This window comes from Stomoxys calcitrans, chromosome 1 (genome assembly GCF_963082655.1).
Source record: "Stomoxys calcitrans chromosome 1, idStoCalc2.1, whole genome shotgun sequence".
Lineage (NCBI taxonomy): Eukaryota > Metazoa > Arthropoda > Insecta > Diptera > Muscidae > Stomoxys > Stomoxys calcitrans.
In genome coordinates this window covers 138,819,698-138,846,541 of record NC_081552.1, presented here as the reverse complement: position 1 = coordinate 138,846,541, position 26,844 = coordinate 138,819,698, and the positions used below count along the sequence as shown (strand labels likewise).

Below are 26,844 nucleotides of genomic sequence, written 5' to 3'. Positions count from 1 at the left end.
TGTATTAGTGGTAGCCAGCCTTGAAATAAATAAGTCTCATTAGAGTCTGGCTTCCCTATATATGTCACCCGATTCAGAGATGCCGCCTTCAAGCTTTAAGTTGCTGGTTGAAGCCGCTTCTGTAGGGAAGAAAAGCCTCATTGTAGGAAGTGATGCTAATGCACATCGCCAGATATGGGGAGGTTCGGATGTCAACGAAAGGGGTGAGCTGCTTATTGAATATATTATAAGTTGCAATCTGGCGATTTGTAATGAAGGGGATAAACCGTCCTTTATAATGGGAAGAACTGCAGAAAACTCTTTAACAGAGCAATATCCACAAATCCACAATCCTGGGTGGAATTGTGAAGCTTCGTGGAGGATATATCTGAGGCCTCTAGGCTAAGGCCTAGGCGAGACCTATTACGGTGGGGTATATTCAGTCAGAGGAAAAACCTGATGATGTATCACCGGTTAAATTACAAGCTGTGTCTGATAGACTGGTTCCCATGCTTAGGGAGATATACTATGCTTGTATGAGAATGTCATATATATACGTGGCGTGGACACGAAGGTCATTTTCATTCCGAAATCAGGAAAACCCTACCACACGAAGGCGAAAGATTTTATTTCTATTAGTTAGGCAAAGATCCCTGGAGATCGCCTTTCGCTGCAGCAGCATGCATATAATAAAGGCAAATTCACTGAAACAGGCCGCGACTTAGTCGGCTACATAGAGGGTTCTCTCACTGTCAAGGAATATACAAGGTAGCATATCTTGAGATTTTTTTTTTTTTATTTAAGTCTGAGATAATAAATACCCTTACAGTCTAATAACAATATATTTACAAATGTATTAACCTAAGAATTTAAAAATAATATAATTTTCCTTTTTAAGCTTACTCGACTCTCAGATAGATCGATTATATCTTTCAGTTGATTAAATTGCTAACATTATTGGCACAGTTGGTTTTATAATAAGAAATTTTCAAAAGATCAAAATATCTGGTTGGTCTGAGAGGAACGTTGAAGAAAATTCGACTCAAAAGTAAGCAGGAATCTATTTGACCACGAATTAATTTAGTCAAACTCCAGCGTTTCATGAAGCCAGGAGCACTACATGCTTTGTTTACAACCATTGAGATGTGTTGACGAAAGTTTAAGCGTTGATTAAGAAGAAATCCAAGGTCTTTAAAGCTATAGACTACTTCAAGTTGATTGGATCCCAAAAAGTAGCTAGTTTTATGAGAGGTTATTCTTGAAAATGATATGTGTTTGCATTTGGAAATATTAAGTTCCATAAAGTTCTTGTTGCACCATTATACTGAAAATAATGATGTTCATCAGAGTTTCTCGTTGATCTGAAGATCTTTACATCATCTGCATACATCAAAATATTCGAGTGCTTTAAAGTAAAAGGGAGATCGTTTATGAACAAACAAACCAGCACAGGGCCAAGGTGACTACCCTTAGGAACACCTGAAGAGACAACAATTGATTTGGAAACTGCAGTACCAAATTTAACTCTTTGAGTACGCCCAGTCAGATATGATCTGATCCACTTTAGTAAAAATGGACTGAAACCAATAAGATCTATCTTCCTTAACAGAAGGTTGTGGTTGACTTTATCAAATGCTTTGACATTGAAGATGCTTTCAATATGGAGTTGGAGTTTCTAGTTTCTAATGATGGAGTTGGAGTTTCTAGGCATCAACTCTACCGTAGGAAAGATTATTAATAACTTACTTACTAAAAGATGCATTACAGCAGCCTTCGGATCTGTGGATCTAAAAAGATGGGTCAGCAGAAGAACACCTCAAGGAGGTGCACTGTCTCCTTTATTTTGGAATACTGCCAAATTCAAATTTTGCCCATGAACATTCCACTAAGGAACAGGGGCAAACTTCTCACATATCAATGAGTGCAGTCCGATTCAACTTTAAGCTCAATGATAAGGGGCCTCCTTTTTATAGCCGAGTCCGAACGGCGAGATGGAATACGGTCACTAACTATATATTATTGTCTCTGGAAGCAAACGTTTTAAAAGTAGTCGCGCATGCTATCGCGGTTAGGGGAAATATTCCCAGCACTCTAAGAGATGTACTTCAGGAAGCTCTACGGGCAAAAGCCAACGTATGCTACCGAAAGTGGTCTAGGTATAAATCCGTGCAGAAGTAGTTCTTTTTAGCAGGAGATACAAGTTGCCTACAGTGGAACCTGTTTACTTGGGTGGAGAGAATGCTCCATTTACAGAAAGCGCAAAAGACTTGGGGTTTTTTGCAGGACAGGAAATTGATCTTCAAATCCAACATTTTGGAAAGAACATGAAAGGCAACTCTTGCCTTGTACACCTGCAAGTGAGTCATTGTCAATATTTGGGGGTTTAGATCGCGTGTCATGCAATTGTGGGTATGCCTCTAGCGACATGAAGGCTTAGTTTTCAGGACCAGGCCCGAAGGACAACGAATGATAGATGGTCACAAAGAGGGGACTGTGAGCATTCTATAGAACTATGTGGCCTTATCTAGACTTGAGGAGGTCTACTGCTTTGCTGTCATTGGCTAGAACAGACGTCTAAATCATTGTGTCCGTCATGACAGGTTACTGCATAATCGGAAAACATGCTGACAGACTAATGGTTGCCAGCAACGACTTTGCAGAAACTGTGAGGACATCGAAGAAAAGACTATATAATACCTTCTGTGTGTGTGTCCCGCACTAGCAGTCAGAAGGAGTTCCACTTTAGGTTCTTATTTCTTTGAGAACCTGTCTTATTTAGCGCATGCGAACATTCGTAAGTTATTGGGCTTTTTAAAGCCCAATAATAATGGACGAAAACGTCTAAGTGAGTCTGATGGTGGACTGCCACTTAAACCTAACTTACCTAAGGAAAATTATGATCAGGAACATTGTTTCAAGTCTCCATAAAAGTTCTTATCATTTTAAACGATGTCTTTAACTGGGAAAATGAAGGAATTCGGAAACGTTTTTTGTTGTTGGCAAAATTTCAAATTCTTCAGCCACGTTTTCTTTTGTAGAGCGTTCATCAACTCGGCACTAATATATAAACCTTTATATTGCGCCATTTTTGTCTGGCGTCCGATAACTACACTACTTGTTTTTAACTGATATTTTTCCTGATTTGTTTTCATTTTTCCAGTCAACAAAGGCAAAATATTATTCCTCATGCGCCACAATTTTGTTTGTTTTTAAACACGTAAAGCAAACACAAATCGTTGTCATTGAAAATGTAATGGATTTTACAGCATTTTTTATATTGCGGCCCACCATCCGATTTTGCGGAAAGTTGGGACAGTGAGTTGTGTAAGGACTCTCGACGTCCTTGTTCAATTTGGTCCAGATCGGTCCAGATTTGAATAAAGCTGTCATATAGTTCGATCTCTCGATTAAAGGTCTTAGGCCCATAAAAGGCGCATTTTTTGTCCGGTTTCGCTGAAATTGAGAACAGTGAGTTGTGTTAGTCTCCGATATCCTTCTTGAAGATAGCCCGGTCCAAATTTGAATATAGATGCTATATAGACCGATATTTCAATTTAAGGTCTTGGCCTCATAAAAGACGCATTTGTCCGATTTCGCTATTTTTAAGTTCTTCGACATTCTTGGGTCAGGTCAGTATATATGTGGATATAGCTGCCATACACATGTACCGATCACCCGATTTAAGTTCTTATGTCCTTAAAAGATGCAGTTTTTAACCGAAGAATTTGGTATAAAGAGTTAGACATTGTCAAAGCCTTCCAGAATATGGTGGACTATATATAAATATAGCTGCTATGGGTTCATAAATGAACACAAAAACCGGAACACAAAAACCGCCCTCGACTGTCGCAGATCTCTCAATGCGATGGCTGAACAGTTTAAAATTCTCCTGTTCTGCGTGCCGGGCCACAGATATATCCCAGGAAATTGTAAACCGGACGAGCTTGTGAGGCTAGGATCTACCCTACACATTCAAGGGATACTGGAATCTGTGGGTATGCCACTAGCGACATGTAAGCTAAGTTTTCAGGACCAGGCCCGAAGAACAACGAATGATAGATGGTCACGCTCTGAGCATTGTAGAACTATGTGGCCTAATCTAGACTTGAAGAGGTCTAGTGCTTTGCTGTCGTTGGCTAGAACAGACGTCTCAGTCATTGTGTCCGTCATGACAGTTCACTGTCTAATCGGAAATCATGCTGATAAACTGAAGGTTGACAGTAACGACTTTTGCAGAAGCTGTGAGGACTTCGAAGAAGACGAGACTACAGAACATCTTCCGTGTGTATGTCCCGCATTAGCAGTCAGAAAGAGTTCCACTTTTGGTTCTCATTTCTTTGAGAACCTGTCTGATTTAGCGGATGTAAAGATTCGCAAATTATTGGGCTTTTTAAAGCGATCTGGATGGTTCAACGGTAGGAACTAGAAGTCATCTTCCTTCTTCTATTCCTGTAGTAACAAAATGGACGAAAAAGTTGTTGTTGTTGTAGCAGTGTGTTATACACTGAGGCGGCAGCCCTTGCCGAGGAAGAACTCCATCGGGTCAATCCGGTACGTACAACCGGCTGCCATGGGATTGGGACGAAAGAGTGACGGCAGACTGCCACTTAAACCTAACCTAATGATCATCTCAAATTATGTTAGAAAAAGATTTTAATTTGTGGAATATTACCATATCAACAGATCCTTGTATACAAAGACATTGCGGCCGTTGGTACCCATTTCGAAAGGTGACGGAAGATCTCTTGTCAATTGTATTGCTCCGCTAATGCCCATACTATCGTGGCTACTGGCTTTGTGACTCATTACTACATGTATCGATATTATATGAAAAACCATGTGGTATGTAAACAACCACTGAGACACATATTTACATGCTATTCAATATCTCATTGAAGAAAATTCCCTAAATCTGCTTGTACCATTATATTTTTTTAGTCTACCTGTCCCTTCTCAATCTCCAATTCTGCGAGGAATACCATTTGTTGGGGTTTTCTGATATTTTGCCTTTTGACAAAAAATCCATCTCTCATGCTCAGTGAAGAAGAAGAACGACAGTGCAAAGGTATTTTAAGCAGGGAATGCCGCATAAGTGTTTCATAGCTAATAGATTATTTTCATTTTCTTTCCAAAAATCGTCTCTTTCATTTTATCTCTTCTAACAACCCAGTATAAAATAAGCAGCAGTTTTGTACAGCGAATAACAGACTTTTCAGCAGAAGGCCTGCTGCACTAAAATTGCAGAACTACTACTGTAATAATAGCGAAATTATTTAATAACAATAGCCAAATTTCATTGTTTCAGCAGACTTTTTGTATGAGTGTACTTATTATACCCACCACCTCAGGATGCTAATCTGTCATTCCGTTTGTAACATCTCTCGAAATAATGCCTTGAGACCATATAACTATGTATATGTTTGATCGTCTTAACATTCTGAGTCGATATAACCATGTTCGTCCGTACGTCGTGTCGGAATCACGATAACGTTCGAACGAATAAATGTATGCGCTTGAAATTTCCTATGGAAGGATTCCAAATGAGCCATATCGGTTCAGATATAGATAGAAATTTTTTTGCGCTCATTTTAATTTGCTCTTAAACTATTTTTATGATGTCCAAAAGTCATTGTTTGTGTCGGTCAGTTGGTTTATATTAGTTTTAGTTTCATAAAATTTAACGCAAACTGAAAACATTAAGCAACTATAAATAAAAAATTTGACAAATTTCACGACGAGGCATCTAAATTCTGCTTATTTTAAACTCTATTAAAGTCGATCGAAACCCTGTTTTTTATGGAAGAGATGTCCTGTAAAAATGTTATCAAACTATTGCCGTATATGCTTTTAATTTGCATCTTGTCTTTATAAGTCCTAAAGATTTCCTTATGTATTGGAGATAAAATAAGAAAAAGTGGTTGAAATAAATTTTGTTTGATTAATTTTTGTCAACTAATAAATTATTAACGACCTCCTCAAAAATGATTATTTTCAAAAAGAATGCTATTTTCAAATATTCTCAAAAAGCAAATTCTATAGAAAGCTTTTCTAGACCAGATGCCCAGTTATTGATGCTTAATGTCCTAGCGTCAAATGTAAGTGCAATTTTAAACTTGCCTTCATAACAAAACTCTACTAAGTTTCTCGATGATGATTTCTTAAGGAAATCATTATTTACAAAATCATTTCACTGCAGAATGATTTTCTTGAAAGAAAACCAAAAATTCAAAATGTACATTTTGTAAAAAATATTTCACTGTGCCAAATTCTACGCTCAAAATCTACAGAACTAATAAATTTCTAAGAGAATCGGAGAGCGCAGTGGGATAGAATCGGAAATTGGTATAAACTATGCCATTTGAGATCGAGTAGAAATAACATTTTGAAATTTTAATTGGTGTTATCAAGATTAAGAGCAAAATTTCAAGACCCTAGGTGATCTGGAAGCATCTTGGCAGGACCTCAATTTAGTAACCACGATATTCCGAAAAATTGTTTGGGCTGCCAAATCTTAAATCCCATTTCCAAATTTTATTGCTGCGTAGTGCTCAATGTCTGTTAAAAACACGTTGCAGTTAGGTCCTTAAAGAACATTTCATTAAAATTTTGTTTTTAAAAATATTTATTGAAAAAACCTCATTAAAATGTTGTCTTTAGAAAAAAATGTCTTTGAGTTTTATCTTCACATAGGAAAAGTTTCATTCCAATAACAGAATCGTGTCCAGATTAGGCTAAAGGGTTGTGTTTTTGTTTTTATTTAGAATAGAAAAGCGAAATAAAAAGACTTTAAAGAAAGTTTAGGTAAAACTTAGTGTTTAATTACAAATAGTATGATTTTGTGTGCAGCTTCCAAACATTTTAATCTTCATTAAGATTTGCTCATCACTTGCAAAAATACAACTACAGCTTTCGTTCAAAGTGAGAGTTGTTAAATTCCAACAAATGCCAAAATAAGCCCCGCTTTGTAATAACTAGCTACTCGTTACATTAGAATTACATTGTTCTCTTGGATTTTCATCCACCAAGCAACCAATCCGTTTTCAAAGGTAATATTGTATTTTCAAACAATATTTATATATAGGAGTGTTCTACTTATTATTTTAAAAATTCTAAAAATCTTGTATTTTACTGTTCTCTATTTTTCATTTATTGGCTCCGTCCAATCGAGCCGAATTGGTTTTCCCAGAAAATAAGCATTCTTTTCTGCATAATGTTGCTTATTCCATTGGATTTTTTCATCAGAGCAACAGTTGCTCTTATTATGCCAATTTGTCTTCTCTTGGAGAGGAAGATTAGGACATATGTTACCTTGAGGCTCAAGCTGAGATTAGGGAAACGTGGAAATGTTCGATAAATGTCTTACTCATTTACAGACTTCTAATGATACTAACGCCGAGGACAATACATCAGCGGAAAGTAAGTATCGGGTTGCTTTCAAGACTATGTCAAATAGTATTGCGTCTATTAATCGGAAACTTAACCAGTTGCCAACTCCGCGGAAGACATCTACTGGCACGGTAGTACGTAGTATGAGTAGTATCCCCCGGAGAATTAATGATAATGTAGCTTGGTCCCAAGTCTCTCATCACAGTGGAATGTCAGGTGAAGTGTCCGTTCCATTTAATGATAATGGATCTCATAGTCTAAATTTGCCTCCTTGTGATATCGACGTTTTTAACGGCGATTTCCTTTCCTGCCTACGTTTCGAGATTTTTTTCTCGTCGTTACAATTGCTTTGGCTGTCGGACATGAGATAAAGAGATGTACAAACACAGTTGTGGGAAATGTAATGGCTCCATCATACGCTTCTTCATTGAGAAGTGTCTAACGTTGCAATTCTCTCAGACCTGTGACTCTGTCACAGAATAGTTCAAATCTGCCTTCTTCTCCACAATCCTTCACCATTTTTAATTTCAATCCTTTATCGACCTCTTCAGGTATAACGTTTGATCCTTTGAATGGGCAAGTATTCTATGTCTCCCAAAATAGGCATGTGCTATTAGGGACGGCCATAGCAAATGTCATACACCACGGCATCACATATCCCGTGCGTGCGCTCATTGACACCGCATCGGAGGCGTCGTTCATTTCAGAGAAGTTACAACGTCAATAAGGCATTTCATGCAATTCCACTACACATCAAGGAAAAAATGCTTAGAAAGTATTGGTTCTCCTATCCAGGATTCTTCGCGATTGCAATTTACGGCATTAGTTGTTCCCAGCATATCTGGAGATTTGCCCTCCCTTTTATTTAGTGCTAATTTCGCCTCCCGTTTGCCAAATATTCGTTTGGCAGATTTGCAGTTGTTCGACAGTAAGCCAGTAGTTATGCTGATTGGAGCAGATCTTTTCCCCAGTATCATATTACAGGGAACTCATATGAATGTAATGGGGTTCTTTGGCTGCAGAGAATACTGTTTTCAGGTTACTCACAAGTCCATTTCCAGATTCTGGTTTAAGAGTACATACGACTCTAATTTATTATCCTGAGGAGGAGAAGCATAATCTTGACAATACTCTTTTACGTATCTGGGAGTAGGAGGAGCCTCCAAAGCGTTCAATTATGTCTTCTTCGGACAAGTTTTGTGAGGTTGATAACAAATCTACCACTGTACAACGTTTTGATGGTAGGTATGTAGTCATTCTCCTTATTAGGCCTGAATATTAAGTTCAAGATGTTTTGGGACATGCTAGATCAAATTTTCTACAATTTCTACCCGAAAAGGCTTTCCTTCTACGAAGGCCAGGCATTAAAGAGATATACGATGACGTCCGTTTCAACTACGTCATTAATAACTACGGTTTGCTATTTGCCTCATCGCCCTGTGATAAATCCAGAAAAGACCACGACGAAGATACGAGTGATATTAACTGCTTCCAAAAGAACTTCCAATGGCAAAAGTCTTAATGACATTTTGTATGCGGGCCCCACATTGCAGTTAAATTTGGTTCTTCTTATTCTAAGATGGAGATTATTCCGATATGTTTTCAACTGTGATATAACTCAGATGCATCGTCAGATTAGAGTTAATTCCAACCACACTCCTCTTCAGAGAATCTCCCAACCAGCCTATTCTGGATTACGAACTTCAGACCGTTACTTTCGGTCTGAACTGTGCTCCGTACATGACAATAAGGACTATGCTGCAATTGGCTGAAGATACAGGAAGGGAATTTCCACTTGCTACGCACATCATTAGGAGATGTATGTGCGTGATGACGTCTTGGCGGGTTGTCACGACATGCCAACTGCCTAAATTTCACGCCATCAATTGATTCAGTCATTGTCATCCGTTAAGTTTCAATTAGGTTATGTTAGGTTGAAAAGAGGGTGCCGATATTAATCCGGGTGCCGATATTAATCCGGGTGCCAGTAATCGGCTTGTTGTGCCCTCTAAATACAAAAAAAGTACTACTTACAAAGTCCTTAATTGTTTTCCATGCCACTCCCCCAAATAGGTTTATGTCTGGTATAGTTTCCCTATCTAAGTGCCGGTATCTGTTAGACACGAAAGCCGGGCAATGACAAAGGAAACGCTCCAACGTCTCATCATCTTCCCTGAATGCCCTACACATGATATCACTTGCTTCACCGATTTTACATAAGTGAGCTTGTAGTCCTATGTGTCCCGTCATAATATCAATAGCTATTCTGACCTCCTTTTTACTTCCTTTCAGTAATAGCCTCGTCTTCCCTCGTCTTCCTCCCTACCGTTTCGCTGTTCTACAGGGTTGCATGCGCATTCGTCGCCCACGTCGACCCTAAAGGCTTCGGATTTACGAAGTTTATTGACGGCAGTCCTCTGGCCTTCACCGCCAAATCATCTGCCCTTTTATTCCCCCTTACTCCGTTATGGCCCGGCACCCAAACGATGCTGATTTTCCCATCCTCATTTAAGGCGTTAATCTTCTTCTTACACTGCAAGACTGTTCGTGACCTTACCGTCCTTGTTGTTATTGCCCCTGTGGCAATTTTACTGTCCATAAATATGTTCACACTCTACGTCCTCGCGTTAGCACCACACCACTTCACGCATTCCGTGATCGACCGGATCTTCGCCAGCAGGACCGTATTGTGGTCAAGCATATCTAAATCAGATCTCAGTTCCTGAGTTCTCAATGTAAACCCCCAAGCCCACTCTGTCTCCTAGCTTTGATCCATCCAATTCAGTTTCCTGTCCAAGATCACACCTATTTATTTGACCTTGTAAGATATCGAAACCGTCCTATTGAGGAAACGTGTTGCGTTAAATTGGTCCACCTTCGTCTTCCTCGCGAAAAGGCACACTTCAGTCTTCTCTAGATTAACATTGAGATCATTTATGGTGGTCACCCATAGGAGTGGAGATAAAATGCCCCCTTGTGGCGTACCTTGTTCCACCTTCTCCCTTATATTTATGTCATGGGAAACACAATTTATCCACCTGGTACACCGGGTCCACCTGGTACTGGTCTAAGGATTGGATCAGTGTATCGATCCGCACATTGTTAAAAGCCCCCTCGATTCATTGGTGTCATTTCATCGATTTAAAAAATCGATAATTTCTCCGGTTGAAAAACCCACCACTTCAACGGTTTGAAAAAAACAGTCATTGCCAACGTTAAGACAAACACATCACTTCACCTGCTTGGACAATTTCTTAATAATTATTTATTAGTTCACTTAAGTTTTAAATTATTTTAGAATTTTTATTTCATAAATAAAAAATAAGCAATTAATCAATACACTAGAAGAGCACCAAAAACAACGAATATGTACATAGAGACATTTACACCGGTTTATTCTGCGAAATGAAAAATACCCTAAAGCAGCCACGCAATGGACTAAAAAGACTGGTGATATGACCAATAATTTATGTTAATAGGGGTGAATTTACCCCAAACTTCCTGCAGGGTACATTCATAGAAAACCACCCCATTTTTCGCTTTTGCACGTTCTCTTTGTTTGTGTGAGCGCAAGTTTCTTTGGTTGTGTTGAGAACAATGTCATTTTTGAAATGACATCTTGATGGCGAGATGGCAGATTGCATCATATGATTTGTGATTGTTGCAGAAAGGAGACCACCTTTCATTGTTTCGCCATGCATCAGAATGCGGCATATTTCGCAATCAATTAATAGAACATTTTCGTGCGAATTAAGTTAGTAGTAAGCGTTAGTTGTGACATTTTCCATCGGCGTATTTTTGCAATTATAATGTTTATGGGGCTTTCCTTTTTATTTTCCGCAAGTGACGCTACCTTTTTTTTGATGAATCCAATTTGAAGAAATTTGCTTAAACTTTATTTACTACATATATCATTTCAGATCAAATCGTCAACAAATCAATTTCCTGAAAATTGCTCCCAAAGAGAAAAATGTAAGACACAGCCTATTAACACACGAAATTCACATTTAAGGAAGTGCTGCCCAATTGGAGAAAGTTTGAGCATAGCGCATGACGACCAAAACAGAGCGATGTGTGTCTCAACTAGTAGAAATGTAAACATAAAAGTTATAAATGTAACTTTGTATGACAATTGCATCGAAGACATGGAATCCGAATTAAGCCTGCCTTTGGAAATAGGAAATCCTTGTAACACGTACGTTAGTAAAATTCACCAGAAAAAATATTTCTAAATATCATAAGCGAAGTATTTGTTTTGTGTTACAAACTGTAAATTTGTTTTAAAACGGAAATTCAATATTCTCAAATTTGAGGCGTTTAAATAAGTTTGCCCAAATTCACAAAACGTATGTTTTGTGAATAACGGTGGTTATCTCTATCTATCTCTAGAGTAGTGTTACTGGCTGATATTCACCCAGAAGAATTGACTGAACCTACAAACGTGAAATTTTTCATAAAGATCGAAGGTGGGAGATAAGGCTGGATTTTTTTTAATACAGCATTGTTGTTGCTTTTTACTTATGACTCTTTTGTTTATGATAATGTAATGCCATATTACAACAACAGTCCCGGCACGGGGTAGCTGTGAGCACCACACAGGCTGGAACATTGGGATTCCATCTGTGTGGTGTTCATTGCTGTCACGAGAAGCTTAGCTGCGAGGTACCGGGAGCGTCCACAGGTTGCGGATAGTGGAATGCTCCATACAGAGTAGCTGCAACGGCAGTCGGAGAGTCTCAGTGAGAGGCATATGGGCACCGGCTCTTGCACAAATACTGACAATGTGTATACTAATAGAAATCGTTATTACAGTGGAAGCCCCAACAAATAAAGGGGAATAATATGAGAGCACTAGGTGAGAGATAAAAGTTGGATGTATGAAAGATAGAGATCATTATTGCGAGGTGATAGTGGTGGGTGAAATGCGTCGTTTATTTCATACAGAGGTCAGCCAGCTGTATATGATTCTTGTTTCTTTTCTTGTATGCAAACTGCGGCGGGTTTAATTTTATTTTATGACTAGCTGGACCGGGCCCGCTCCGCTGCGCCTTCTTTTACTTTATATGGAACATAGTTTTTCTTGGAATATTTATTTTCGACAATTGAAGAGCTTTTAGTGAAATACCATGCTACGATAATAGTATGTCGCTTGACAAACAGTTTAACAATATAAGTGGCTTTATCTGAATCCCATATGATCTTTATTGGTCTACGAATTTAAGTTTGGATGTAAGGTGTACTCCATTCTTAAAACACTTTATTTCAGCCCGATATTCTCATGATGTCTGATTTAGGTGTGTTTTCGGGGGTGAGGTGGTACCCCAGACACTTGGCCCTGAAAAAATATCAGCACCGTGCTCTTCTCTCAAATACCATTTTTCAAACCCCATATTAAAATTGGTTTTGACGGGAGTTTACATGATGAGGCTTCCCCCAAACACATGGCCCAAAGGTTGGTTATCAAATTCGTTTTCTAATCTCAAATACCTTTAATTTGAGGCATGTATTGGCATGATCGAAAAATGTTTACCCTCTGGGAGGTGTTTTGGTGAAGGGATGAAGCCTTAAATACATGGTCCTACATTTGGATATCAAATTCGTATTCTACTCCCAAATACCTTTATTTGAGCTCTATATTGCTATTGGCCTCAAAATTTGATATCAAATTCGTTTTCTTATCTCAAATACCATACACTTAAACCCCTTATTGAAAAAGCCAGCAAATGTGTCCGGTTTGAGGTATGGGCCCTAAAAACGATGAATATCGAGGTGCACTGTCTTGAAGAACCAAATTGTCTTGGTAAGCAAATACGTCCTACTTGGGAATTGTTATGTTGTTGGGACGTCCCCGAGACAGTTCGTCCCTAATGTTGATGTCACATTTATGGTCTACTCCCAAATACCCTTCATTTGAGCTCCATTTTTCCATAGTCGGCACACATGACCGGTTTGGCGGGTGTTTTGGGGGATGGTGAGGCCTCTCAGTGACTTGGCTTTAAAAATATATATCAGATTCGTGCTCTTCTCTAAAATATCTCTTATTTGAGCCTCATATTGCAATGGTCAGCAAATACTTCCTATTTGGGCGGTGTTATGGGGGTGGGGTGTCCTTCTTTTGGGTATGTTCTCGGGGATGGGCGGGCCCCCAAACACTGGGTCCCACATCTGGATATCAGATTCGTATTCTACACTCAGATACCTTTTATTTAAGTCCTATATTGCCATGGTCAGTAAATAAGTCCTGTTTGAGGGGTGTTTTGGGGATGGGGTGGACCCCCAGACTATTACTCGCAAATACCTTTCATTTAAGTCCCATATTGCCATGATCGGTAAAAATGTCCCATTTAGGGGTGTTTTGGGGGTTGGGTGGTCCCCCAAACACTTGGTATGACAATTGGATATCAGATACGTCTTCTTATCTTAAATACCTTTCATTTGAGTCCCATATTGTCGTGATTGGTGTATATATATATTTGGTTGATTTTGGGGTAGGGCGCCTCCCCTATGTACCCCATCCGAATTTTTGTTTGTACGTTACTATAACAAAGCACACAAAATTTCGCTTAAATCGCACTACTCATCTCCGAGTCCTGGCGTTTCTGACAATTAGGGAATAGTCCGCTACCTCTTAAGATATCAAAAAATGTAGGGGTGTTTTGGGGGTTGGAGTGGTCCCCCAAACACTTGGTACGAAAATTGGATATCAGATACGTCTTCTTATCTTAAATACCTTTCATTTGAGTCCCATATAGTCGTGATTGGTGTATATATATATTTGGTAGATTTTGGTGTGGGGCAAAAATCAAAAAATGTAGTACCGTATGTCCCATGGAATCATTATGCACCATCAGTGAAAATTCCAAGAAAATCGGTTCAGCCGTTTCTGAGTCTATAAGGAACACACAAACAAACAAACATGAATTGTTTTTATATATAAGATGTAGACAACGGCTAAAAACAACTATGGCAGCGCAATTATTGTGTGTTTAGATTGAAATGCATATTAAAAAAAAGGAATGTGGATGATCCTGCTCAGGCACTCATTGCAATATTTTTGTTTATTTAAGTTTTTTTTGCAGTGTAAGAAGGAGATTAAATCTCTGAGGGTGGGAAAAACCGCATTGTTGGGTGCCGGGCCATGTTTGTGTTGATAGAGTCAAAAACTTTACATCTTCTTCTTTTATCTTATTGTGTTAACGAGGTGCTTTGCTTGATAGTTTGTGGGTTGGTATGTTACATAAGAGTCAAAAAGGCTAAAGCGATTTTCATGAAATTGTCACAGAATGCAAGCAAAAATTTCAGGTGTAAGTAGTGTAATTCGCTTTTCGATATTCAAAGGGGTCGGACCCTCCCCTTATCCTTATTTTCATAGATTTATGATCATAAATTTAAGATTTAAATGAATAAAAAATACCCTTGTGTCTATGCCGAACCATTGTCCAACAAGACATGATTCCTTTTTGGGGCAACAGGGGAAGTAGAATACAAATCTGATACAAAAAAATATGGCCTGAAGTGTCTGAGTGGCCTTCCACTCCTAAAACGGTCATCTGTTTATCTATATTGAACGATTTTTAAAGGGTCTCAAATAAAGAGGCTTGAGAGTTATCTAATAATGTCGTATAAATATTAAGGGCAAACTCCAAAAAAAAACCCCAGAATAGGACATGTTGGTCTGTCGAGACAGTAAAGGAAAAGGAAGTAAGGGAAGGGAAAAAAAGGTATTTTGGGGGAGAGTTTGAAGTATGTATCAAAATGTGGGGGCAGAGGCGCCGCCAGAATGGAACTCAAATGAAAGTTATTTAGGAATAGAATATAAATTTGATACCAAAATTTGGCACCAAATTTTTATATCAAATTTCTTTTTAAATGTCGCACCGAAATCGAAATTTTGTGATCGTAACCTCACCCCCGGGTGTTGTTGTTGTAGCAGTTTATTGTATTCTATCTTTCGTCTGCTTGATTCTGTTGAGTGTCGAGAACCAGGAACTCCGCGACTAAGATGGGGTGCGTCCACAGGGATCTGGGTCTGAGTCGAGTGGGTCTGCCCGGGCAGTTAAACAGATGACGTGTATCGTGCGGTCCCTGGTTACAATCGGGACATACATCTTGCACGTCGGCATTAATCCTAGCTCTGTGGGAGTTGAGGCGGCTGCATCTGCCGGAACGTAATTGAGCCAGAACTACTTTGGTTTGACGGGGGAGGTCGATTTCTTCGGGTGCAATGGGTGGCGGTCGTTTTCCAAATACTACATTCCCCCAGTAGCCAATTGCCGCGTTTGCTACCGTGTCTGCATGAATGTTGTTCAGACCCGCTTGATATGCCGCTTGATCTAGATGTTCTCTCTTGTAGCGCTGAACCTCACGCTCTAGATCGTGTAGATCTACCTTAAGGCTTCTGGGCGGTGGGTATCTATCCACAAGATGATGATTTGAATGGTTTCTGCGATAACAGCCCAAAAGGTATTGCTTAGACAGCATGTAGTTATGTCTTCGCACTGGTAGGATCTTTGTCTCCTGATGGAGGTGGTCCACATGAGAACTGAGGAGACAGCCCGTCGCAGTTCGGAGGGCGGCATTCTGACAGATCTGAATATTATTCCACTGCGTGTCACAAAGTTGACGTGACCACACTGGCGCTGCATAACTTACCACAGACCGGCCAATTGCTTTGTACGTGGTCAACAAGGTTTCTTTGTCTGCACCCCAAGTGCTGCCAGCGAGTGACTTGAGGACCTTGTTTCTATTTTTGACTTTATTGCAGATTGCTGTGGCATGTGGGGAGAAAGTGTAGGAGCTGTCAAATGTGACACCAAGTATTTTGGGACACTTGATGGTCGGAATCATTTCTCCATCGACCATCACAGTCAGCTCAGTATTCACCTCACTCGTATTTGTAGTAAACAGTGTGGCTGAAGATTTGGTGGCCGATATCTTCAGATTTCTTGCAGCGAAATATGAGGCAAGCTCGTTGAGGTAGACGTTCAACCTATCGCAGACGTAGACGTTCAACCTGGGTGGGGGGCCTGATGCCATGATCGTACAATCGTCCGCATATGATACGATCTCTATGCCGTCTGGAGGAGGTGGGATGGAGGATAGGTAGAGGTTAAACAGAGCCGGAGATATCACCCCACCTTGGAGAACTCCCTGTTTCACTCTACGGTGTTTCGACTTCTTATCCCTAAATTCCACAAATGACTGGCAGCCACACAGATAATTCGCGACCCAACGTTTCAGGCCTGGTTGTAGGGACGTGTTGGCGATGTCCTCAAATAATTTGGCATAGCTGACCGTGTCGAATGCCTTCGATAGGTCCAGTGCCACGAGGACCGTCCTATCACATGGCCTGGGTTGATTGAAGCCACGGCAAATGTGTGTGGTGATGGCATGCAAAGCTGTTGTTGACTCCGAAATCCATGTTGATGCTCGGCGAATGGAAATTCTCCTACGAGGCTCGGGAGGAGTAATGCCTCAAGCGTCTATGCCACTGATGAGAGAAGGTGCTGAACAGATGATGCAGCTTATGGTATACTCGTGGAGGTATCGATCATTTCGATAACACAACACTTGCCTTGCCGGACTTGGGTGTAAATACCACCCTTGCCTCCTGCCAGGCTTTCGGAGTATATGCTAGTGCCAGGCACGCTGTAAAAATATTGGACAGATGGGGCACCGTGTGTGGACCGTGTGTCAAATTTGATATGGTGTTAGCGAGATGCACAATTTCAAGGCCCTGGGTTATTTCAATGATTAGTCTTTATTAAAATAAACTTTCTTCAATACCACAATTCTTTCTTTTTTGTTGGTGAAAAGGACATAAAAAGTGAAATTTGAACAAGATATGTCAACTTAAATAGGTGGTATATTTACTTCAAAAATGGCATGTCTTATCGTCTAATGGCAGCTTTAAATCTACTTTGTTTTGTATAGTTATCATTAATTAAAAATAAATATTGCATTTTGTAAACAATCATTAGTACTAAACAGGTGTGTAGTGCTGAACAGATGATGCAACGTATGGTATACTCGTGGAGGTATCGATCATTTCGATAACACAACACTTGCCTTGCCGGACTTGGGTGTAAATACCACCCTTGCCTCCTGCCAGGCTTTCGGAGTATATGCTAGTGCCAGGCACGCTGTGAAAATAGTGGACAGATGGGGCGCCGTGTGTGGACCGTGTGTCTAATTTGATATGGTGTTAGCGAGATGCACAGTTTCAAGGCCCGGGTTATTTCATTGATTAGTCTTTATTAACAAAACTTTCTTCAATACCACAATTCTTTCTTTTTTGTTGGTAAAAAGGACATAAAAAGTGAAATTTGAACAAGATATGTCAACTTAAATAGGTGGTATATTTACTTCAAAATGGGCAATTTTCAATTAAAAACATGGAAAAACCACTCGAGTTTAAAATTTCCGAAGCTCAGATCACCGCAATTGGGCACCTTTTTTTTATCCCATATGTCCCCAAAGCCCAATGCAGAATTTACTTTTAGTTTTTAAAGGACACTTTTATCTGCAATACTCAAAAATTATTACTAATATATCTTTATTCGGTGCGTTCGCATCGTACCCTGTTAGTGCCTCATTTCCTGTCTGTCTTGCCTTCCTCACCAGCCGTTGCAGCTCCGACGTGAGTGGCGGTGTCGGAAAGTCGAAAGGCAGATAAAGTGATGACAGGTATGCTCCACGGTATCCCTGTCTCACAACTGTTGCATCCGACGTTGACAACTGTGTGGAATATTTAATTCAAATTTTATTGACAAATAACGAAGGTCCTCACCCGAGTACCAGTGTTAGCATAGAATAGTTGGTAGTTGATATGGTTCAGTCCAGAAAGTTTTTTCCGGTCGTCCATGGCTCCTGAAGTAAAGAAATTTTTAGAGGTGTGCATTTTAGTTCCCTTTAGTGATCGTTTCTTTTAGTTCCGTTCTACAAAAGGAACTAGTTCTTTTTCTTAGTTCCTTGGCTACTTTTTCATTTGCGATCCCCTTTTTTGATTCCTTTATACAAAACAAAAAAAGAGCTTTGAATTTCGTTTTGAACCTTAAAATGTGTGTTTTTAATTGTACATATAGATACAAACATTCCGACTGTATACATATGTAATTGAATTTAAAATTCAGTTTTTGTACTTTGTTTAAAACAAGTATTAAGTCGTGATGCTGAAAAAAAAGAATCAAAGCGCATTAAAACAATTTAGATTTATTGACAATAAAAAACAAAAATATGTGGATGCCACCAAAGACGGCACCTCACCCTCTTTGGATGCCACCACGTTTCTATATTTGTGCCACCACATTCATTTAATGTGGTTGCCACAAATAATTTATTTTCCTTTCACCTAAATGACAACGCAGTTGCAAATTGCAAATTTTGCCCATGAATATTCCACTAAGGAACAGGGGAAACTTCTCACATATCAATGAGTGCAGTCCGATTCATGTTTAAGCTCAATGATAAGGGGTCTCCCTTTTATAGCCGAGGATCAACGCTCAATTGAAATGTATCGTTGTGCGCTAAAAAAGATTGGTGAGATCTGGCCAGGTGCAGCACTAGATTTAGTAAAGAGGGAAGATATTCCTTCTCGACCAATGGCGCATGTTTGGATACCAAGGATTCCCTCAGATCCTGAAGCGATACTTGAAAGACAAAGGTAATGTAATTCCAATCTTTAAACCACCGACAGGAAGATTGGTAGATTGGGTGAGGCTGATGGTGACCGGATACTTGCAGTATTCGTACTCAACTCCGGCTGTCTCGCAGACCTCAGAAGGGGTTGTATCCTACGGATTCAACAAGTTGAAACTGAAGGTCTATAGAAGCTGTGGGGTAAGGGAATTGACGACTCAGCGGTTGCCTGAGCAACTACCGACTACATCGCTAAAGTCTGGCGGATTGGCGGAGACTGAAAATCCCCCTGCCACAATCGAGACAGGAGGGGGTGGCATCGAAACGGGACCCAAGAAGCCCTGTGTGGGTGGGTCACAAAGTTCTTCGACAGCAGCAGTTAATGAAGAATCTGAGGAGAAATCGTCCACACCGCAAGTGCCCAGTGTAATGAGGAAGAGTGGTTCCACAGCTTTCTCGCCTGCCCCTGGATGCGTACGGAAGCCCTTCATGACAACTTCTAACGAACCTTGTGAGGATGAAGTCTTGGTAAATCCTGACTATGATTCGGTTTCTACAGATAAATCTCCACCATTGTAAGGCCGCTTCGGCGGCACTAAAGGTCCTCCGGATTTCAAAGAAAGGGGTGAGCTGCTTATCAAATATATTTTAAGATGCAATCTGGCGATTTGTAATAAAGGGGATAAACCGACCTTTATTACAAGGAACAGGCAAGAAGTACTAGATATTACCTATGTATCGGAATATATAAGTGGAAGAATATGTGACAGGGATGTGTTGGATGACCACAGCTTCTCTGATCATCGTTTTATTAGTTTCAGTCTTGGAGAAAATACTACAGAAATGGTCCCTCGGCTAAACAGAAGAAAGGCGGATTGGGATAAATTTCGGCACAAATTCTGCACGTCTATCCTTTCCAGACTTGAAAAAGAAGTGTAAACTACGGAGGATATAGACATAGTGGTGAAGCGGATCACGAAGGCCCTGAATGAATCGCTTGTGTCAGCATGCATTATTGCCAAGCCAAGGGGCAAACAGCGACCACCATGGTGGATCCCAGAGTTGGTTGGTCTAAGGAAGGTCTGCAGAAAACTCTTAGAGTAAGTTTATTAATAACTTACTTACTAAAAGATGCATTACGCAGGCTTGGGCGTAAAAGTGGCGTATGGTAATGACGTAGGAAATGCGATTAGGGGAAAGTTTCCCAGCATTTTAAGGGATATACTTCAGGAAGCTCTACGTGCAACAGCAAAGTGGGCTACCGAAAGTGGTCTGGGTATAAATCTCAGCAAGACAGAGTAATTCTTTTCAGCAGGAGATACAAGTTGCCTAAAGTGGAACCTGTCTGCTTGGGTGGAGAGAATGTTCCATTTACAGATAGCACAAAATACCTGGGTGTTTAGCTGGACAGGAAATTGAACTTCAAATCCAACATTTTGGAAAGAGCAAGAAATGCCACTCTTGTCCTATACACCTGCAAGAGAGCCATTGGCAAAAGTTGGGTATTTAGACTACGTGTCATGCATTGGGTATATACTGCAGTTGTCAGACCTTTTATGCTATATGGTGTTGTGGTCTGATGGACGGCGCTTCAAAAATCCACCTACACTGAATTGAATGCTTCATCTTATGACTCTGGACATTATGGCTACCCAAATTGCAGCGACCACTGCCGTGAGGCTAAGGGAGTTTTCTCATTGGTCATGTGGCGGTTACGGACACTGCGTTATCCTTGATACAATATCCGATGTTCCAGGATATTGGATAAAAATTACTGCTCCACTATTCCTCATAGAACCGATTGGAACTACGATATTCCTGGTAACAGAAGTTACATAGACTTCAATACGGATGGTTGCAAACTAAACGACCAGGTGGGCTTTGGAGTGTACTCTAAAGATCTAGAACTGGTCAAATCGAAGAGGTTAAAAGGTATCAAGCAGAGATCCTTGCATTTAAGGTAGTGGTGGAATGGCTAAGATATAATGTCATAACGACGATTGGCATAAATATCTTCTCAGACATCCAGGCAGCCATTAAATCCCTGGGGAACGTATTTCTGAACACAAAAACCGCCCTCGACTGTCGCATATTTCCCAACGAGATGGCTGAACAGTTTAAAATTCACCTGTTCTTGGTGCCGGTCAACAGAGATATTTTAGGGAATTCTAAAGCAGACGAGCTTGCGAGACTAGGAACTACCTTACACACTCCGGAGACATTTGAATCTGTGGGTATGCCACTATCGACATGTAAGCTAAGTTTTCAGAACCAGGCCTGAAGGACAACGAATGATAGATGGTCACAAAGAGGGGGCTGTGAGCATTCCAAGTCAATGTGTCCTAATCTAGACTTGAAGAGGTCTACCGCTTTGCTATCACTGGCTAGAACAAACGTCTAAGTCCTTGTGTCCGTCTTGACAGGTCACTGCCTAATCGGAAAACATGCTGACAGACTGAAGGTTGCTAGCAACGACTTTTGTAGAAGCTGTAGGGACATCGAAGAAGTAGAGACTATAGCACACCTTTTGTGTGTGTGTCCCGCACTAGCAGTTAGAAGGAGTTCTACTTTAGGTTCTCATTTCTTCGAGAACCTGTCTGATTTAGCGGATGTGAACATTCGCAAGTTACTGGGCTTTTTAAAGCGATCTGGATGGTTCAACGGTAGGACTAGAAAGCGTCTTCCTTCTTCTGTTCCTGTGGTATCGCAATGGACGTAAACGTCTAAGTGAGCCTGATGGCAGACTGCCACTTAAATCTAACCTAACCTTCAGGGTAATTCGGGTTAAGGTGCTATTGTAGCGCTTTGAAAACAAATAAATTGCAATTGATGGTCCAATAAAATGTGGAAAAAAGTAATGAGACCTTGAAAGGAAAAAAATATTTTCCAGCTGAAGCATGACATTGCCTCTATATGGTTTGAGGGTGCTCTGGATTTGTCAAAATAGTTTTTATAGTGGAAAAAATGGATAACCGTACTCATCTAAACCTTATCTGATTTATTCAGTAATTATTTGGAACCAAGTGTGAAAAAAAAGTTTCAAAATCTACGCACATGTTATTTTCAACTAATCGTTGACCTAAAAAAATATGCGTTATAGATTTCGAGAATGATAATGAAGTTATTGTTTTAAGTTTTTTACACCCTTAAAGCATCTTACATGGTCCGAATGACCAAATCAAGAATTACTCGAAAAAAGTATCCAAAGACTGAAAATTTCATCTAAAACTGGCCTAAACTCTACCTTATGAGAAAAGTGAGCCTGTACAGGGGAATCGACACACAAATTCTGGTTAAAAGAGTGAATATATGATTAGGAGAGACTGCCGCATCTAAAAGAGGGCCCACGAAGTATAAAACTCACGTAAAACTTGTTCAAGTTTTCAAACAAAATAAATATGAGCTTTCTTTCTTACGTAAATTACGTATGTAGTAATTTACGTAAATTTTAGTTGATATAAATTTCAGACGCTTTCTATTTTTTTTTTTTTTTGGGAAAGGGGTGATGCCTAAAATACATGGTCCTACATTTGGATATCTAATTCGTATTCTACTCCCACATACCTTTATTTGAACCCCTTATTGCGATGGTCTGTAAAAAATGGCTGTTTATGGGGTGTTTTAGGAAAGGGGTAGACACCCAGAAAATTGGTCCCGAAAGTGGGTACCAATTCTTGCTCTACCCCCAATTCCTTTCATTTAACTCCCACATTGACATGGTCGGTAAATATGCCCGAGTTAGGGGTGTTTTTGGGAGTGGGGTGGTCCCCCAAACACTAAGCCCTGAAAATATATTATATATCAGCAACGTGCTCTATTCTCATATATTTGAACCCCATATTGCCATTGGGCTCAAAATTGGATAACAAACTCGTTTTCTAATCTCAAATACCATTCACTTAAACCCCTTATTGAAAAAGCCAGCAAATATGTCCGGTTTAGGGTATGGGCCCTAAAAACTATGAATATCGAATTCCACTGTCTTGAAGATCCCAATTGTCTAGGTAAGCAAATACGTTCTACTTGGGGGTTGTTATGGTGGTGGGACGTCCCCTAGACAGTTGGTCCCGAATGTTGATGTCAGATTCATGGTCTACTCCCAAATACCCTTCATTTGAACTCCATTTTTCCATAGTCGGCAAACATGACCGGTTTGGGGGTGGGGCGGCCCCATAGACACTTTTCCCGAACATTGATGTCAGATTCATGCTTTACTTCCAAAGACCTTTCATTTGAGTCTCATATTGCTATGGCCGTTCTGTATAGTGTGAAAAAGGGAATTCCATTAGTGCGCGAGGATTGGCTCACCGCTTCGGAGCTTGCAGATGGGGATATTAGGCGGCTCAAGACACTCCTTTTGGAGCGTCTTGATGATAGGTGGAGGACTAGATGGACGAACAGTGACAATGGTCGGTGACTTACGAATTTATTCGTGACGCGACGTTCGTACGAGACCGCCCGGACTTTGGCTTCGGCCTAAGTCTGGGCTTCATACTGACGGGACATGGTTCCTTTAATGCATTTTTGCATCAGAGGAACCTGTCCGCGACTGATTTGTGCGACTGTGGGAGACGTGAGGACTGGAGGCATGTACTGACAGAATGCCCGTACTATGCAGACATTAGAGATTTAGGCGCGATGGGGATTAGCGAGGCGGTGTGGGATTTCACTAGGGCCCTTGAGGACGAGACGACTGTTGCAAGGCTGGCCACCTTTTCCCGGGAAGTATTTCTTAGGAGGCGGACTAGACTTAGTGGAGGTATGAATGCACGCTAGTTATCCATAACGAGGTGTTGCTGTGCTGGCGCGACTGTGTGATTTGGTGCTGCGCATGGCATGGCCTGGCACCTGCCTTGCCCATGTTGATGCAGCGGTGTTTGCCCATTGTTGATTCCCTTAGCTGTTGTGGTTGTGATCGGTCACCCGTGAGGGTGGCCGCGTTGATTGTAAAGTCCCATGTTGTTGCTGATTTATGTGGCGTAGCCCGTGAGGGCTGCCGTGTCCTGTTTGTGTTTTGTGTATATTGTCTGGCTGTATGTTTGATGCATACTCTTGTATGTTGCCTGAGGTCGGCGTAGGGTGATTTTCTCCCATTCAGGTGACCAGTCCGGAACTGTTTGGGGTTCAACTGGTAGTAGTCTTTTAAGGCTACGAAGTCTGACCGGAGACTTTAATCTGGTACCACGGGTGTCAGGAGCCCCTGGAACTTTGGTTCCAGCCTGACAATGGTGAGGCCCCAGTGGGGAGCAACGTGGTGGCTGTGGTTTGTACCCAAATCGCGGGTAGAGCAAAAGCTCGGCGTGGAGTTGCGTTTTCAACCGGGTGCCGTGACCCATAGATCGGAAGGAGTTTTAGGTAGTGCTCCGCTCCTAACCAAGGAGGTGAACACGTCCAAATACGTGGGATCAAATTGGTACTCATGTGTGGATTACCACATGTGGGGGCGTTGGTAGACGCATTGTATTCACCCTTGGGCCTTGGGCCTCGCAGGTTTGGGCCGTGATGGCAGGTATATGCGTAAAACTCGACATTCGACATTCGTGTCGCAAATTTGTCTTCTTTGGGTATGTTCTCGGGGATGGGGGGCCCCCCAAACACTTTGCCCCACATCAGGATAGATATCAGATTCGTATTCTACACTCAAATACCTTTTATTTAAGCTCCACATTGACATGGTCAATAAATATGTCCGATTTAGGGGTGTATTGGGGGTTGGGGTGGCCCTCCAAATGGTCCGACAAATGGATATCAGATAAGTTTTCTAATCTTAAAGACCTTTCATTTGAGTCCCATATTGTCGTGGTTGGTATATATTTATATTTGGTAGATTTTTGAGTGGGGCGTCCCCCCCAAGTACCCCATCCGATATTTTAATACCAAATTTTTGTTTGTAGGTTACTATAAGATAGCACACAAAATTTCGCTGAAATCGCACCATCCACCTAAATCTGGCGTTTCTGAAAATTAGGGTAAGGTGGGATTTAGGGTTTTTGGGGCTTTGATCGCAGAAAACAGTGTTTTTATTGAAACTATTCTTTGCATAAAAAAGGCAAATTAAATTTGTGGTGCTAATGGTGCATTTTTGATGTTAAACAAGAAGCGCACTTTGGATCTTTTAACAATCGCATTTAATTGGGACATCGCCCACAAAAATCATGCATGCCGGAAGCACATGTGTATGCTAATGTCACTATAGTATTAACTTACACTATTGCATCCGGGGGTGCAATATTTTCTGCTGGGAACCCTCTATGTAGCCGACTAGGTCGTGAAGGACCTTTTCAGTGGAGTTGCCTTTTCAATATGCATGCTGCTGCCCCGACAGGTGATTTCTTTCACCTTCGTGTGGTAGGGTTTTCCTGCTTTCGGAATGAAAATGATCTTGTAATCATTACATGACAGATATTGGAAAACGCGCTGTGTCCAAAATAAATGCAAAAAAGCGAAGGAAAGCATGGAAAATTAAATAAATACAAAGAAAATAGAAATGTATGTACCGTTTTTGGCAAAAGCTGTAATCCACACGTACACACGATGAGTACTATCATGATGTGCCGTATAAACGGCCTATAAGAACTTAAATGCTTATAAATCCATGGGCTTGGGAATACTGTGAACATGTGTTAGTGTGCTTTAGAGCTGTTGTGGGCACACAATTTTAAGGTTTTTGCACAAGTACACAATAATGTGCAATAGTGTGCATGTTTTGTCCCACCACTGTTTTAGAGCAGCGATGGGCACACTGCCACAGTTGAAATCACTTAATTGGCTTTGTATAAGAGGCAGCAAAACGCGAACATTCGACCAAGTGTGAAATAACGACATCTATAGGCAAAATAACAACAAAGAGCCGGTCGAATGAAGCCACGCGAAGTTGCTTACACTGTCCATGTGCTTCCGTTCGTTTTTTCTATGCCCTCGGGAATTTATGTGCGGTTGTGTTGTTGCCTAACTATGCCTATTGCCTAACTGGATTCATCTCAAATTATTTAGATATGGATGATCAATCAAATGGCAGACGTGCTTTTCGCAATACGAAAAAAATTCTGCAAGAGTTTTATAGGAATAAATCGGTTCGCTAGCAATTTACATACCATTTTGAACTTTTTTCTTTTCAATTGAAATAAGAATTCTGAGGCGATGAGAAAACCTACTTGTATCTTTTTATCGTTTTGCCTTTTTGTTTCTTTGTTTTTTTTTTTTTTTGTTAGGTGGAGGACCATATTCAAAAATTAAATAACGATTACAGTTAACGAGGAGTTAGAGAATAACACAATCGTTAGTTGAACTTTAACTAAACGATTTTCGTTAAGAGCTACGGAATTCAACCACATGTTTGATACATTGTTAAAATATATAAAATAAAATAAAGAAAACAAATTGGCGTATGGTAGTTATTTGAATATAATTAGAAATCAATTGAAATCAAATCCTAAATCCTTCTACAAATATGTGAATTCAAAGCGCCGTTGTAATAGTTTACCGAACTTTCTTGCGCTCTCGAACTTTCGTTTCCCCTTTGCACACTTTTCAACAGTTCATTAAAGCATGGATATCTGCCGGAATTGTGGAAGCAATCTTATATAAGACCGTTATTAAAAGCCGGAAATCGCAATGAGATTTCTAATTACAGGGGCATTTAAATTTTGAATGCTATTCCGAAGCTATTAGAGAAAATTTTGACTGACACTATTTCACATCAAGTCTCTTCTATGTTGTCTCCCTACCAACATGGGTTCCGGAAATCGAAATCGACGATAAAAAATATTTTAGTATTTACTTGTTTGGTCAACAATAGCTTTAGGGAACGCTGCCAAACTGATACTATATATACCGATTTTA

At 40.3% G+C, this 26,844-nt stretch overlaps 1 protein-coding gene across 4 annotated transcripts in view; it reads left to right on the top strand.

The window, feature by feature from the left end:
• The window catches only part of LOC106088051 (probable G-protein coupled receptor Mth-like 14), a 73,340-nt gene that overhangs the window by 25,834 nt on the left and 20,662 nt on the right, over window positions 1-26,844 (top strand). For 3 of the 4 annotated variants that reach the window (XM_059360469.1, XM_059360470.1, XM_013253344.2), the window contains exon 2: window positions 11,286-11,560. In XM_059360469.1, the coding sequence (XP_059216452.1) occupies window positions 11,286-11,560 (275 nt within the window). Of the gene's footprint in view, window positions 1-7,317; window positions 7,396-11,285; window positions 11,561-26,844 lie in introns of those variants that run through there. The other variant, XM_013253345.2, reaches the window with a different exon arrangement.